This window comes from Podarcis erhardii (genome assembly GCF_964252035.2).
Source record: "Podarcis erhardii genome assembly, chromosome: 3".
Taxonomy (NCBI): Eukaryota; Metazoa; Chordata; class Lepidosauria; order Squamata; family Lacertidae; genus Podarcis; species Podarcis erhardii.
This window is the reverse complement of record NC_138507.1, coordinates 92,810,870-92,826,276: the sequence shown is the minus strand read 5'-3', so window position 1 is coordinate 92,826,276 and position 15,407 is coordinate 92,810,870. Positions and strand designations below refer to the sequence as shown.

The window sequence follows — 15,407 nt, the reverse complement described above, 5'->3', positions numbered from 1 at the left end:
GATCACCTTGCTAAACCATGGCTTAAACAAGCAATGGCTAGGCATCACATGCAAGATGGGCCAATCTGTATGGAAATATACATGTTTACTCAGAGAAGCCAATGCTGCACTTTCTGATGTACTATGAAGAGCCTCACATGAACAAATATTTATTTATTAAATATCTACATTGCACTTCATCCAAGGATCAAAGGGTGGTTTACAATATAAAAACACAAAAATACATACCATAGTACCAAACAATAACTGCCCCCCCCAATAAATACTTGCCCAATCACCATCATAATAGTACTGTTTTATGCAAAACCACACTAACCTTCTCTGGATTTCTAAATCTTCTTGTGATGGGCCATTTTGCACCTGTGGGGGAAGTTGTGCATTTTGTCGAGGCAACGTTGGACCTAGTAAAGCAAGTTACACTTCAGCTGTTATGCAAAAGTCACATGTAAAGTCCAATAAGAAATCAACTTTCAAATTTTGACTACTTATTAAATTTCCAGCAAATAGCCTACAAAATACGTAAAACAAACTGAGCATCGCCATCAATATTGCTCCACATCTTTTCAAAATGTAAACTGATATATTCAGCATGAATATGATGAGTGTGGAGAAAACACATATTTATAAACCTTTAAAAGATTCCAAAATTTTAAAACAATTCTTTGGGAAGCAAGATTACTGTATATACTCGAGTATAAGCCAACTTTTTCAGCAGATTTTTTACACTGAAAAAGCCCCCCTCGGCTTATACTCGAATAAGCTGACGGTCCTCTCTTGACAGTTTTACTACCCTCAAAAGTTTTCGGTGTGACTGCCTGGAAAAGGACATTCTCTGCGGCATTCCCTAAGTGGTGGAATTCCCTCCCTACATAACACAGTTTTCCTGGGCCTCTGGCAGCTGAGCTGCATACTTTTAGGACCCACCCCATTCCCATGGCTGTTAATTTGTTTTAAACTGTTCATAACATTGTATTTTAAATTGTTGTGAGCTGCAGGCCTTCTGGTGAAAGCAAGGTAACAAATTTATTAAATCTTCATCATCATCAGTAAAGGAGTTGCTAGAAATAATTGTTCTAGGATATGTGATCAACAGTTCAAAATGAAGCACCAGCTGCAGCATGTTAAATAGCAGGTCATGTGCTGTGTGGTGACTTACAGGTCAGTTTCATACACATCCTCAAAATAAAATGCAAACAAGTTCTATATGGTATTTACTCCAGGACAAGGAAGCCTTTTCTCTTGTGGTTTTTCTCCTAGTTTTAGTTCTGACAGTTATTTTGCATCCAACTTTAAAAAACAATTCTTTTTCAGGCACCTGATATATTTATTGAGATAATGTTTATTCTGCCTGTTTCTTTAAAAAATCAATCTTTTTTACTTGAAACACGATCCATGAAGTGTGGTGAGAGGGGCTTTGTGACTGTCACAAAGATGGCAACCTTATATAGCAGGACTGGTGAAACTTTGTCCCTCCAGATGTTGCTTGACTAAAACTCCCATCTGGAGTTCTGGCTACGCTGGCTGGGACTGATGGGCCAAAGGTTCACTAGTCCTGTTGTATGTTTGCACTCTCACAATAGCCATATAGGACTCTGTGCATCAGTATCCACCCTAGATTTTCAAACCAAACTCCTTTTTTAAGCCACCATCTCAAAGCTAAACTAGATGTGACTGCTGTCACATATTTGATGTTATATTTTACAAAAATTAAATTAAAAAGCAATGTAGATGAGGACAGTGGATTGTTGGGCAAGATTTTTAATCATTCCACCCCACCTCATGGTACCAACTAAAAACATCCCCACCCCAAACCAGTATTTTCTTTGTCTGAATAGCAGAGGAAATTGTTAAATAACCCCTGCCCACAGCCCTAATACTGATCAGAGCTATATGCTGCTGTTTAAATCTTTAACAACAGATAATTCACATATTTAATGTATCATCTAGTTTGTCCCTGAGGGGTTTGATGACTGTGAAGCACTGATGAATATATCAGTCACTTAATGCTATGTCTCTCCATTGTTGCAGAGAGCCCTGGGAAAAAGGGGGAGGGGTGGAATGGCTGGCTCTCTTTCAAGAAAAACCATTTTGCATACAGTATAGTTGAAAGGCAACAGGAATGCAACCAACTGCACTACAATGTATGATTAGAGTTCATTGTTATTCAAGCCTGAGAGGTCAGTTGAATTCAAAGTAGTGCTGGATAAATCGGCTTGCTGGTCTTATTCACATTCATCAGATGGCACAGAGAACACCCATGTTCTAATTTTGCTGTTCATGCTCCATCAGAAGGCCAATATGAGACCACTTTAATGTTATGTTTTAAGCAATTGCTTCCATTAATTAAATCTGGGTCTTTCCTAAAAGCCATTTCAGGGAACGAATGATTTTTAGCAGGTCTTCTAATTAAGATGTCTTTGTTTTTGACTGACAGAGCTAAGTTTTAAAAATCTGAAGCCTTGGACTATTAATGCATTGACTTGCTGGATCTTCTGCCTAGCAGTTGTTCCTATAGTACCTGTGCAAAGCTCTCTTTGCAATAAAGAAAACACCAAAGCTATTTCATGCTCAAAAGTTTATGTGGACTTCAGTTGTCAAAATGAGTTCAATAAACAGTTCTTTTTTGCACAGCTGGGAGCCCATCCAAGGAGAAGGAAAGCTCTGACCCTAAACCTCTGCTGCCTTGTGGCCATAACCATTTTAAGCTTGGTTCAAACAGTAGAGAGCCATGGGCTTCAAGAGGCACCCTTAGTTGGATATCACCCATTGTGTTATATTGCACACAAATGCTAATAATACTTGCATTAAAGACAAATATATATATTTCCTAAGCAAGGCCACAATATTTTAAATGCAATATTTTAAGGAATAAAGATAATGCTCTTCCTGAAGGTTTGTGGATCCAAACTGTAGTTTCATCTACGCATTCTTGAAGGTGATTCTTACCCTCTATTGAGGAAGTTCTTATTTCCTTCCACCTGGTAGTTTACCTAACACAAATTCTGGAAATACTGCACAGGAACTTGCTGCAGTCTCTTCCCAAATATAAGTAATTACTCACTCTACAATACCCATGAAGTGAACTGTGATGCACGTAAGACTGATTTGCTAATCCTTCACCATATAGGATAGCAGCATTCTGTTATGTACAGTCATAGGATTAAGGCATCTACTTCTAACTAACTCATGTCTATTGGAAAGATAACAGCTTAGGTTAAAATATGTATCTGGACCTTCTACTCCAACTCAAGATAAACAGAACGAAGTAAGATTGAACAATAAACCACTATTTAAAAACCATTGTGGAAATTTGTAGCAGCCTTACCAGAGTCTTGTGAATTTAACACTTCTAAGGCATGCATCATGGCACTTGCGAAGACATTGGCATCTTCTTTGCTGCCAAAGTTGAGCCCATACACTTGCCTAGCATCCCGCCACTGATGAAACGTCTGTGTTGCTTGATTGTACTTCAATCCTTTTGGAATGGCACAATTTATTACCACCTAAAAAAATAGTAAAGTATACTTATGGCTTAAAGGTGCTTTGTAGCATTTTTACCTATGGATGTGTATTCCTTCCCCCTTCCCCTTGTTCCAAAAGAATGCGAGAGATTTGCTTATGGTCCTGCCTAAGGGGCCCAATGCCTTGGAATACACTTCCTGTTAGCAGCAAATGTCCCCTTCCCTATTGATTTTCCTCAATTATATTGTTTTAATTATCATCCATAAAAAAACCCTGCAGTGCCAGCTAGGTCACTCCAAATAATAATTAAAAAAACACACACACCCCACCAATATATTATAAAACACTAATTTTCCAATGAAAATGCGTAAACGGTCGTTAAATAAATATATTTCACAGCGTTTGACTATATTGTTTAGCATTAATAGAAATGGGCTGAGAAGAAACTTAAGAGGCAGTTAATGAGCAACTATGTGCACAGATGGAAGAAAATGCTAAGTACAACTCCTCTTGCGACTCATTCATTCAGACACGTATTTCTCATAGTTCCAACTTCATTTAGGGATTTTTCCCTTATTTTTTTTAAAAAGGCAGAGGTACATATATGCCCCAGTACCAGGCATACCCTCTCTGACTAGAACAGAGGGCTAGGTGTGACACAGTATCACTTCTCTTCCATCCTCCTGCCCCAATGAGTGCAGCTCCAGGTGAGATCTTGCATTGGAAACAAGTGCTGGGCCAGTAGGGCAGTACAGTAGAGTTGCGCCAGAAGCGGTTTAGTCCTGCTGGCCACATGACCTGGAAAGCTGTCTGTGGACAAACGCCGGCTCCCTCGGCCTGAAAGCGAGATGAACGCCACAACCCCATAGTCGCCTTTGACTTAACCGTCCAGGGGTCCTTTACCTTTACCTTATAGAAGAGGGCTAGGGAAGAAAAGCAGCACCTGCAGATGAGACCTGCCTTTGTGTCACTTGATTTGTCTGTGGGGAAAGGCTTGGGGATAGATTACAGAGACTATTATTTCCATGTTCTTATGTCCTCTTTCTCCATTGATCTTTGATTTATGTTTGGAACCGTTGGCATATGCAATTAGACAGAACAGAAAGATTTATGGTTTGTGCATGAGCAAGTGGAATTTAGATTAGCTTTGTCTGAAGATGATTTGCTACTATTTGTTAGCAGGCCTGAAACAGTTATATCAGAATTTATCAGATCAATGGATAAGTTTAGTCAGATTCCAGGATGAACAATAAAGTGGTTAAAATAAGAATGCCAGAGGGCAAGTCTAAATTGCCTGCTGTGTATGTCTTTCACTAAGCATTTTCACTAGGGATTTTGGTTTCTACAGACATTTCTCAAATCATTAAATTAAGCTTAAATAGGTTCATAACTGAGATCAGGCACTACTTAAACTTAGCACTTAGGGGTAGAGTTAACACATTTAAGATGTACTGCCATGAAGAATAATTTTTCTTAGCGGTATTTTTCAACAAATTTCCAAGCATATTTTCAGAAGTTTAATGTATTATTTCTGATGTTTATTTGGGGTAATTCACCACCTCGTATATCACTTAAAATAATAAAATGGAAAGATGATTTAATTTTCCATATTTTATTTTATGCTACAAGGCATAAACAAGTAGCAAGTTTCTTTTTCTAGGAGTACCCCCAGCATGGGCAATTTGAGAGGTGGCTCATGTAAAACCTCTTTTGGGATGGGTGGTGCTGCAGTCTATACATGTAAAAAAGGGTCTACATCACCAATTTCAGCAACTAGGGAGTCACTGTGTATGCTGGCTTGCCAGCTATAATTTGATCCATATGCTGATAGTTAAATTAACTTCATGGGGTAACCCTGATTTAAAGATAATTCTTTCTATGGAAGAAGTGGCTAGATTCTGGGATTTATACATTAGATGAGCTGATAGGAACAGATGGAGAATTTTTACAGTTTTCTTTATTGAGGGCCAGTTACTATTTACCAATGAGTGCTGAATGACAATATTTTCATTACAGCACCTGTTGGTGTCTATTTATGGTCCATCTGCAGTGCTTGCTTATACCCCAGGTGAGAGATGGGGTGGGATTCCCGTACAAGATGGTTTTGTTCTGTTTCTCAGCTGTGGCTTGACATCTTTATGATGGGCTGTACATGTGAACTATTGTGGATTGATGTCTGCATGGCCTGGTGGCATGATAAAATGTGTATTGTTACTTTTACTTTTGCAGAGTGTTCCACATACAGGATATGTCTTGAGGGCAGGATATCAGAGTAGAAGGTGATCGAAGGGAAGGGTAGGCATTACAGAATGAGATGTTGAAGGGATGATGACAGGTATTTGTGCCTGATATTCCTCATTAAACTCCCACTTATCGCAGCATCAATGGATAATCTAACACTGTCCCCTTCAGTCTGCTGGTTCTTCTGCTGGATACCAGGTCAGTTCGCAATGAATGCTAATCCATGATCTGAGTGTGGTTCAGCAGGCTGACCTGGTTGAGGCTGGGTCTCACCGAGACCTGGGTGGGGCAGCCGGGTAGGCCAATTTGACTCGGCTCTGCCCACCCAGGTACTTGGTGCGACATCAGCCCAGAATGGAGAGACTATCCACATACCACCATCATGTACCACCTTCCTTGGAGCAGCACTAGAGGGTCTGCATCTGACGCTGGGCCAAAGAGACCGGTTAAGGATGCTATTGCTGTACTTCCTACCCTGCTGCTCATCAGCCTCCCTGGCTGAGCTTGTCTCAAGTGTGATGCTGGAGAACCCCAGTTCTGTGGTTTTGAGTGACTTCAGCATTCATGCTGAGCATGCCTCAGGTCCAGTCTGGGAGTTCATTGCCTCCATGGCAACCATGGGCCTGTCTCAAGTGGTCATGGGTCCAATGCAGAGAGCAGGAAATAGCCTTGATTTAGTCTTTGCTCCATATGGTGTGGGAGGTTGTCTGGAAACAGGGTGGTGGTGAATATCACTTCGTTGTCATGGTCAGTCCACTTCTTGGTGAGGTTTGGGGGTCTGCTCCATCCCCTTCATCATTTTGATTGCCCCTTACTGAGCCCTTTCCAGCTCTACAATATTCTGTTTGAGGTGAAGCAACCAGAACTCTACACAGTATTACAGGTGCAGCTGCACTAAAGATTTGCATGATGATCTTCATTTTGTCTTCAAAACATTATCAATTACATACCTTCGGCTCCTCAGTCATGAATCTGTTGCAACAAATGTTTCTGTTTTGTAAGTCCCTGATATCTTGATCCTTCAAGAGGTAAGCAGTACACACACAGTGGTACCTCGGGTTACATACGCTTCAGGTTACAGACTCCGCTAACCCAGAAATATTACCTCGGGTTAAATACTTTGCTTGAGGATGAGAACAGAAATTGTGCTCTGGCGGTGCGGCGGCAGCAGGAGGCCCCATTAGCTAAAGTGGTGCTTCAGGTTAAGAACAGTTTCAGATTAAGAACGGACTACCAGAACGAATTAAGTTCTTAACCTGAGGGACCACTATACTAATATTGATTTTTTAAAATCAGAATGTTGAAGTCACAAATGCAATCCTTTCCGCTTAAGCAGACTGGGACTTTTGTAAAGTTCACAAATAAATCACACTGTGAGGGTGAGTATGATGAGGGACCCTTGCTATTTTCTAAGTGGCATGATGTAAAAATATAATAATCCTAGCTTCTTCTCCATCTGAAACTGTGATTAGGAACTAGCTGGCTTGTTAAATCAATAAATGAAACTTTGCTCTCACCTACACCAACTCTTTGGACTCTACATTCCAAACCCCTCAGATAATTCCACTCAGTTGGCATTATTTATTTTTTGGTAAAAGAGACAATCGATGATAAAAAATGTAGATTTGTGGTGAAAATCGTCTGAAAGCCTCTGACATGTTTGACTGTCCCATTATTCTATTAAGTTAAAGGCTCTGAGGTGGATCCAAAAGTTCATCTCCTTCCATCAATGTAAGAGAACATTTACATCTGACCAACTAAAATAAAAGGCCATTTTAATTACTTGAGCTTAATCACTTACCTGATGATCCTGAATCTTTCTGCCAACTACTCTAAATGTATTGTTGCCTGTATGATGATATATATGAACTCTGCTAAATCCAGTAGATCCACCAGCTGGTACCCACTTCTTATTAGCATCATCATAGACCATTACAGCAGCCCGTGCTTGGCAGATGCTCTGCTCACTGTTAAAACAAAGGAAAACAAATTATTAGAAGGAAAAAAACAACAAGTGATGTTAAATGTCCTATATGAAAGGAAACACCTTTTCAAAACAAAGGCAACATTCTACCACTCATTTCCCATTCTGAAACGTTCATACATAGTTTCATTAGTCCAATCAGACACTGTTTCCAAACAGTTCATCTAATTCTTCCGAATAGGGGAAGAGGAGGGATGACCACGGTGGACCAATTTATGCCATTAAAATAATAATAATAATAATCCAATCTTGCAATTCATACGTTTCTAACCCACTTTTCAAAGCACAAATCTTCACAAAATGGCTTATAATATTAAATTGGTATAAATACACTTTAAAATGAATGAAAATAAACATTGTAAATACAGCAACAACTTGGGCTCACAGTGCCTTAAGGACTGCCTAAGCCTTTATATCCCAGTTCGATGACTGAGATCATCCAGAGTAGCACTGCTAGTTATTCCCCCCACCGCCATGTTAGAGGCCTGACCGGATTCAACCAGAAGTTCAGTATTTAGTGACACTGGTCCCAGGTTATGGAACATTCTTCCAACAGAGATTCAGTAAGCATCCTTGCTTTTAACTATTAGGCTTCTCTTGATTTATTTATTTTTAAATACAGGTAGGCCTCCACAGTTGTTTAAAACAAACCATGGTTTAATCTGAATGTTCAATATGCTAGTGCATGCTACTCACAGAGCTCCCCCTCCCTCCTATTGCACAATGGATGAAACAAGCTCTAATCTGGTTTGTCGTACCAACAGAACAAAGGTTCCATGTTTCGTTTCCTCAAGCAAACCACAAAACGCTAGCCAGTAAGAAACCTTGGCTACCACTTATGACTTGTTTGGAGGAAACAAACCAACAGCCCCAGATTTGGACAACATGACAAAACAGACTGTGACTTGTTTAATTTGTGGTGGAAAAGATAGGATGCCACAGGAACCATTGTGTAGCAGTATACTGCTCATTCTCATTAAATCATGGTTTGTTTTAAACTAAAGTTTAATATGAGATGTGAACCAGACCTATTCAACCTGCAACTTCATCAGAGCACAGATTCTTCTTCCATTTATAACTGCCCAAACATTCCATGACCCCTATTAATCTGGGAATATCTGGCTTTTAGCCCAGATTCCAAGGGACATAAAGCAGAGTGCAGCTCAATAGGATTTACAAAAAGGAGCATAATGTTAAAAAGCCTGCTAACGTAGTCTACTGGCCTGAACAAATAGCTGCTAGATTCATCCGAGGCATTATCCAACCAACACAGAACACATACTTGAGTATTGGAGACTGGCTGGAAATTATTCAATATGGCAGGGTTCAAGTCAAACTGGGCAACTATAAAGTAACCTGAATGTTCTTAGTCAAACCTAAAATCATAAGTTGCATTTTAATCTTTTCAGAACACCATCTCTCATTACTACATATTTATTTATTAAATTTTATTATAATTTCCAGTGCTACATAATAACATGAAGCAAACTGAAAGCAACAATTACAGATAGGTAGCCGTGTTGGTCTGCCATAGTCAAAACAAAACAAATTCCTTCCAGTAGCACCTTAAAGACCAACTAAGTCAGTTCTTGGTATGAGCTTTCGTGTGCATGCACACTTCTTCAGATACACTGAAACAGAAGTTTCCAGACCCTTCTGGAAACCTTTCGAAAGCAACAATGCATTCGAAAAAATATGGAAAAAATAACATGAAAAAACCCTGCTGTCTTCTAGGACAGGGTTTAGCAACCTTTTTCAGCTGTGGGCCGGTCCACCGTCCCTCAGACCATGTGGTGGGCCGGACTATATTTTTGGGGGGAAATGAACGAATTCCTATGCCCCACAAATAACCCAGAGATGCATTTTAAATAAAAGCACACATTCTACTCATGTAAAAACACGCTGATTCCCGGACGGTCTGCAGGCTGAATTGAGAAGGCAATTGGGCCGCATCCAGCCCGCAGGCCTTAGGCTGCCTACCCCTGTTGTAGGAGGATCAAATATTTTGTCAAATGAGCCATTAACCTGCAGATTTATGTTGACAACACCTTGGGCAGTTTTCAGCATTTTCATCCCCCCGCCCCAAAAATTTAAATAGCAGTATAAACTTCCCATATATTTAGTTGTCATGTCTTAAAATACTTGTCTGAATTTGTTTCATTATAATAGTTAAACCACACTAAATACACATTTGAAATATGTCAGTTCAACTATTTTTTGCTTTTGTAATTATATAGCATATAAATTTAACATGAAATGCTAGTTTTGATTTGTTCTCTAAATATAAATTAAATAAAAATGTTAACACAGGCTGTATCAATTAAGGGCAGCATTTTTTTAAAAAAAAATTCTTTCTAGAAAACCACCACATTACTCTATGGAAACCGGGGGGGGGGGGGGAGTGTAACACATTCAACTATTTTTTAAGTATAAACCATTTATTCGGTATAATCTTGAAGTATAAACAACCCATTCAAGTTCCGCCCTTCCCCGCTAGAAAACATCCACCATGACACGGGAAAAACAGGACTAAAAATACAATAGAATCAGATATCAAAAATGAAACATAAAAACAATGACTACATAGCTCATCCTCAAAGAAACTGCAAGGACATCTGCTTCATGAGTGAGACAAACTAGCTTGTGGTGTTTGACGCATACTTTCCCAGCTGTTATTTGGATAGCTCTTTTTTTAGATACAACAACCCTACTTCTAGATCCAACAGAAATGCCCTGTGTACAATGCCCTTTCTTCAAAGACTTGGGAAAAGCTAAGTCAATGTACTTCAGTAAAGTACACTGAAACCAGACCATTTGCACAGTTCTAAAACATTCTCAGCTCATGGTTGTTGAATAAAAATGAGAAGATAGTCTGCTAGTTTAAGAGAACACAAGCACTAAAGTCAGTGCATAGATGAACATTATGAACATCAAGAGTGAAGTCCTTTCTCTATCACAAACTACATTAATCTATCTTTAAACATTTGTTACAGCACAATCCTATACATGGTCTACTCACAAGTAACTCCCAGTGTGCTCAAAGGGGCTTATTCCCAGGTAAGTGGGTACAGGATTTCAGCAAGTAAAAACTAAAGTGTTGGTGGAGGAAAAAGAGGTCACAAATTAACCTGGATTGGGGTTATTTATGAAGACTTAGGATATTACCTAGAAAACTAGAACCTGTTTTATATAGCAGCCTTGCAGCAAGACAGTCATCTCTTCATATTTAACTGGATTACTGAAATAAACCTGCACAGAATTAGTCCAGATCACCCACCAACACAAATGTAGCAGCTCTGTTGCACTAATAAGCGAGCAGCTAGAGCTTGTGGTTTGTTGTAGAAGCCTTTTAAGCAGTGGGTACCAGCATGCTACTAATCTGTGTTAAACCATAGTTATTTTCTAATGTTATGTGCAAACTGCATTCCAATGTTAAATGCTGGATCCTGACCAAAGAGCTCACCATGTTGACTGGGTTAGTTTCTCGGGCATTTAAGATCTTAAGCAGATACTCAGTGGTAAAGCATTTAGGGGCACGTTAGTGATATCTCCGTCACAATTCTGATGCAGATATTGGATGCAAAACACAGATTATGCCACTTGCCTTACTCAGACTTTATACCCCTGTCTATACTTAGTACAAAGTAGAAGTTATTTTAGTTAAGGCTGTTTCTAGAGTACACCAATGTATGTCAGCTGTGTTATTTATTGCAAAGGTATTTAGTCTCTTCATGCTATAAACGGAAAAACCAAATCAATAACCCTAGAGTATTTGCACCGTCACCAATAGACAACATGAAGCCTAGCTAGACAAGACAAGAATACTTAGCTAGTTTTTCCAGAGGGAATTGCAGTTTGAGAACTAAATCAAAATGTGCAAGCACAATAACTGAGAGCTTTCAATGCACAGTGTATCAAAATGAGGTACTGGAGAAAATGCAGTATTTTACTGGTATGCATTGTTTGTTGGAGCCTCCCCCCTAACTCCTGCTCTGAATCCTTTTTATACACACTACACACACACACACACACACACACACACACACACACACACACACACCAGACCAACTCATTCATTACCCTGCTGGATGGGAGGGAAACCAGGTCTTCGGTTGATTAACATCCTTTTAAATGTCTTGTGGAACCATGAGCTAGTTTTCAATTAAGTTTTACTCAGAGTAGAACCACAGGAATTAATGAGCTGGGTTAGGCCCATTATCTTCTACAGGTCTGCTCTAAACTTTAGTAGAATGCCACCCATGATTTACAGTGAACAAACTTTATCTATTAAAGGGTAAATCAATTCAAAGTCGCTTTTTCTTTGCCTTTTCAGTTGCAGTTTTTCCTCTAGGGAAATGATGTTATAGATTATGCTACTGTTATATAAACTGAAGATTTGTGTTCCTAACAAAATAATTTACTATGCTAGTTAAATGTAAGATTTATTTGGATTTAGTTATAAATGGCATTACTGAGATAGTAACAGTTCAATCTTAAACACTAACTTTGTTTGGAAAACCAGTAATGACTCATTTTCCCCTTTTAAAATGTTTTTGGAAAACAGCATGCTTTAAACAACTAAGATATAAAATTATATTGGTACAAAAACCTTTTCTTGGCACACAGCCCATTTTTGTTTTTTGTTTAAAAACATTTTATCTATGATGCAAGGAGAAACCAGATCAACCTTTCTGTTTATCCTAATAATAAGAAAATGAGTAGTACCTTAGCAGTTCAAGTACTGTTCAGTAAAGAATGACTTTCACCATTAATCCTAAAAGGTTCAAAAGGATAAATATAACTATCCTACAAGTACTCGGAGAAAACGCTTCATGTGGGATATCAGTCACTCCCTTATGTCTGTCAGAAAGTCACATATGCAGGAACATCTTCCAAATGTACCTTTAATTCTTATTTTGTTAATTGTTTTGTAGTGCTCAAGCTATTCGTGCTAAAAATAGTTTGCTACATATGAAAAACTACGTGCAACAATTAATTTCTTGTTATCAGAAAGAGATCAACCTCTTTTCAACAACAATTTAAATTAATTTAAAAGTTTGTATTATCTTTCAGAAGCAGAATTTCTGTACGTTTTATCACAAGCAAGAGCTATGGTGTGTACTTACATTGCTACAGGCAGCTGGAGCACAGCCAAGGGTATATCTGCCAGTTTCATGGTTTGCTGCTCTTTGTCAGACAATCTTAAAATTCTCATAGTAAAATGTATAACCCCCCGCAATGGGTATTTCTCAAGACTTTTGAGTGCTCAACTAGACTAGAAGCTTGAAAGTAATGTCCCAATTTCTAATTAAGTCAGAGAGTAGTCTTGCAAGAATGTAACTGGTCCCTAAAATAAACATGCCACTGAAATCTTAGCCATATGCTATAATTCTTTTCCTTCCTGAACTCATTCTCTAAATGTAGTAGGTAACAGTGAAGTGTATGCAGGACTCAACTGGAGAAACTTTTACCAAGCTACTACAAAGTAACTATCACAGGCATTCAGGCAAGGGCATTTTCTTCTGCATAAAGTGTTATGAAGGAATACAAGCAGAAAATCGGCATGGAAGATTTCACAGGTTGTGCAGAAAAGATTGATGAGCACAATGCATCCATCCCAGCAATTCTGTTTAAGGGCAGGTTAAAAATACCTTAAAAAATAGAGCAGCACAGGCAGGTCCTACTCCTGCAAAATCATTCCTCAACTGTTTAATCATGGTATTTCTCCAAAGGAATCATTCCACATCGCTCCCTCATATGGGAGATTACACCAAAACAGTCCTACTGAATGCAACTCGATCCACAAGAAATTAAAATACACAATATATATCTGACTGCCTCTCCCAATACGAACCTATCTGGACCCTTCATCTGAGGGCATTCTCCATGTGAGGGAGGTTCACCAAGAGCAAAGCCTTTTGCATTGGGACTCCCTAGCTGTGGAATTCTCCTCAGTGAGGTCTAAAAGGAGGTCATCATTAACCTCCTTTTAGCACCAAAATAAAACTCATCTTTTATCCCAGGCATTTGCTGGGAATATGACAAGCTGGTTGACGGCCTACTTGATAAGAATGCCTTGCTGTTGAAATTTTTGTTGTTTTTCTTTGATGGAATGATTTTATTGAAACTGATTTTATTGAAACTTCAGCTGCTTTAGAATGCAACTGCAGTTGGTCCAAAATGCAGACACTGCCAGTGAGATGATCAGACCACCTGGCAGGATCTTACTGGACATAAGGGTGAGGGCCCTTTTACATGGGGAGCCTGTGACACTGGAAGTCCTCCCTCTCAGTAGAAAAGCAATCAAATTCAAGGCTTCAAGGATTTTGGAAGGACTTTTTTCTTACTTGCCTTCCATAAGCGATGTTTTGTTGTTCGGACTATGGCTATTCTCTGCTGTTCTACTGGATTTTCTGGGGGGTTGGGGGGCAATTCTATTTCTTTTGTAGAGTCATGTTTTTCTGTATGTTGTATTTTATTATTGTAAGCCACTTTTAGCAGGCCCCACCTAGAAATGCTTTAAAATAAACAAACTCCCATCAACCCCAGCCAGATACAGAGCACAAAGTTTTGGAAGACTGGCCTAGTCTTGGGCAGAACTGTCTGCCCTCTTTGATCACTAGATGTCCTTAGGCTGCAAGGAAGCAATGGGTCATCATAGCACATGACAGCTACTTGAGGCAAGTACTCATTTTTTGTGACATCAAAACTTGCATGGGTGTCTGAATATGAGCACAATATGCACAATATGCAATCCATCAAGTATGCTATTTTTAGTTTTACTTTTAGCATTTAAAAATGCTTATGAATTAAACTATTAATAGTGCAGGAAATTTTATTACTATATGTCAGGGACGTTCAACTCCCGAGAGACTGTGATCTACTCCCACAATAAAAAGCTGGCATTGATCTACCCATTTTTTTGGGGGGGGGACACACCAAAATTGTTGATTTTTTTTTAGGGGAGCAAGTGAGGGCCAGGGCCGGATGCTTCCCCCCACGGAGGAAATTAATTGAGCCGCTAGCAGTCAACCTGTTGAACATCCCTGTGTATGTTAAAAAGAAGCATCTAACAGATTCATTTTCAGCTGTAAAGGTTCTGGCACTCGCCTACTATCAAAGGACAGCTTCACAATACAATGAATGCTCACTACATATTCCAATGCTGAACACTAATGCTTGAAGGCAAGCTTATGGCAAACAAGTAAATATGTGCTTGCTAAGCATCTGCTTACTACATATGTGCTACTTCATGATGTTCATGATGGGAACATGCTGCAGAATAAGCAGGATACATATTAGACAACCAATCCTATTCTGGGAATACCAGCTGGTATTCTAAGGCAACCTGGAATTGTGATGCATTAAACCACATCTCAGTGTACACAGTCTTGCCTTTCACTTTCTTGTAACAAACTTTGAGCAAGCTGTACAGAAAAGCTTACAAGATACAGTTGTACCTTGGTTCTGGAACACCTTGTTACTCGAACATTTAGCCTCCCGAACACCACAAACCTGGAAGTGTGTGTTGCTGTTTTCGAACATTTTTTGGAAGCTGAACGTCCAATGCAGCTTCGGCAGCTTCTAATTGAGTGCAGGAAGCTCCTGGAGCCAATTGGAAGTGGCACCTTGGTTTTTGAACATTTTCAGAAGTCGAACAGACATCCGGAATGGATTCTGTTCAAGACCCAAGGTACGACTGTACCTACCATGTTAGAGC

The 15,407-nt window shown here is 39.2% G+C and overlaps 1 protein-coding gene across 6 annotated transcripts in view; it reads right to left on the bottom strand.

The window, feature by feature from the left end:
• ENAH (ENAH actin regulator) overlaps window positions 1-15,407 on the bottom strand; it is a 70,706-nt gene that overhangs the window by 27,594 nt on the left and 27,705 nt on the right. For 5 of the 6 annotated variants that reach the window (XR_014155490.1, XM_081857781.1, XM_081857785.1 and 2 more), the window contains exons 2-4: window positions 7,505-7,670; window positions 3,326-3,503; window positions 317-401 (exon numbers count right to left, since the gene is read on the bottom strand). Coding sequence is in view for 5 of the 6 variants with exons in the window: in XM_081857781.1 (XP_081713907.1) it covers window positions 317-401; window positions 3,326-3,503; window positions 7,505-7,670 (429 nt within the window). In the remaining variant the exon portion in view is untranslated. Of the gene's footprint in view, window positions 1-316; window positions 402-3,325; window positions 3,504-7,504; window positions 7,671-12,813; window positions 12,918-15,407 lie in introns of those variants that run through there. The other variant, XM_081857783.1, reaches the window with a different exon arrangement.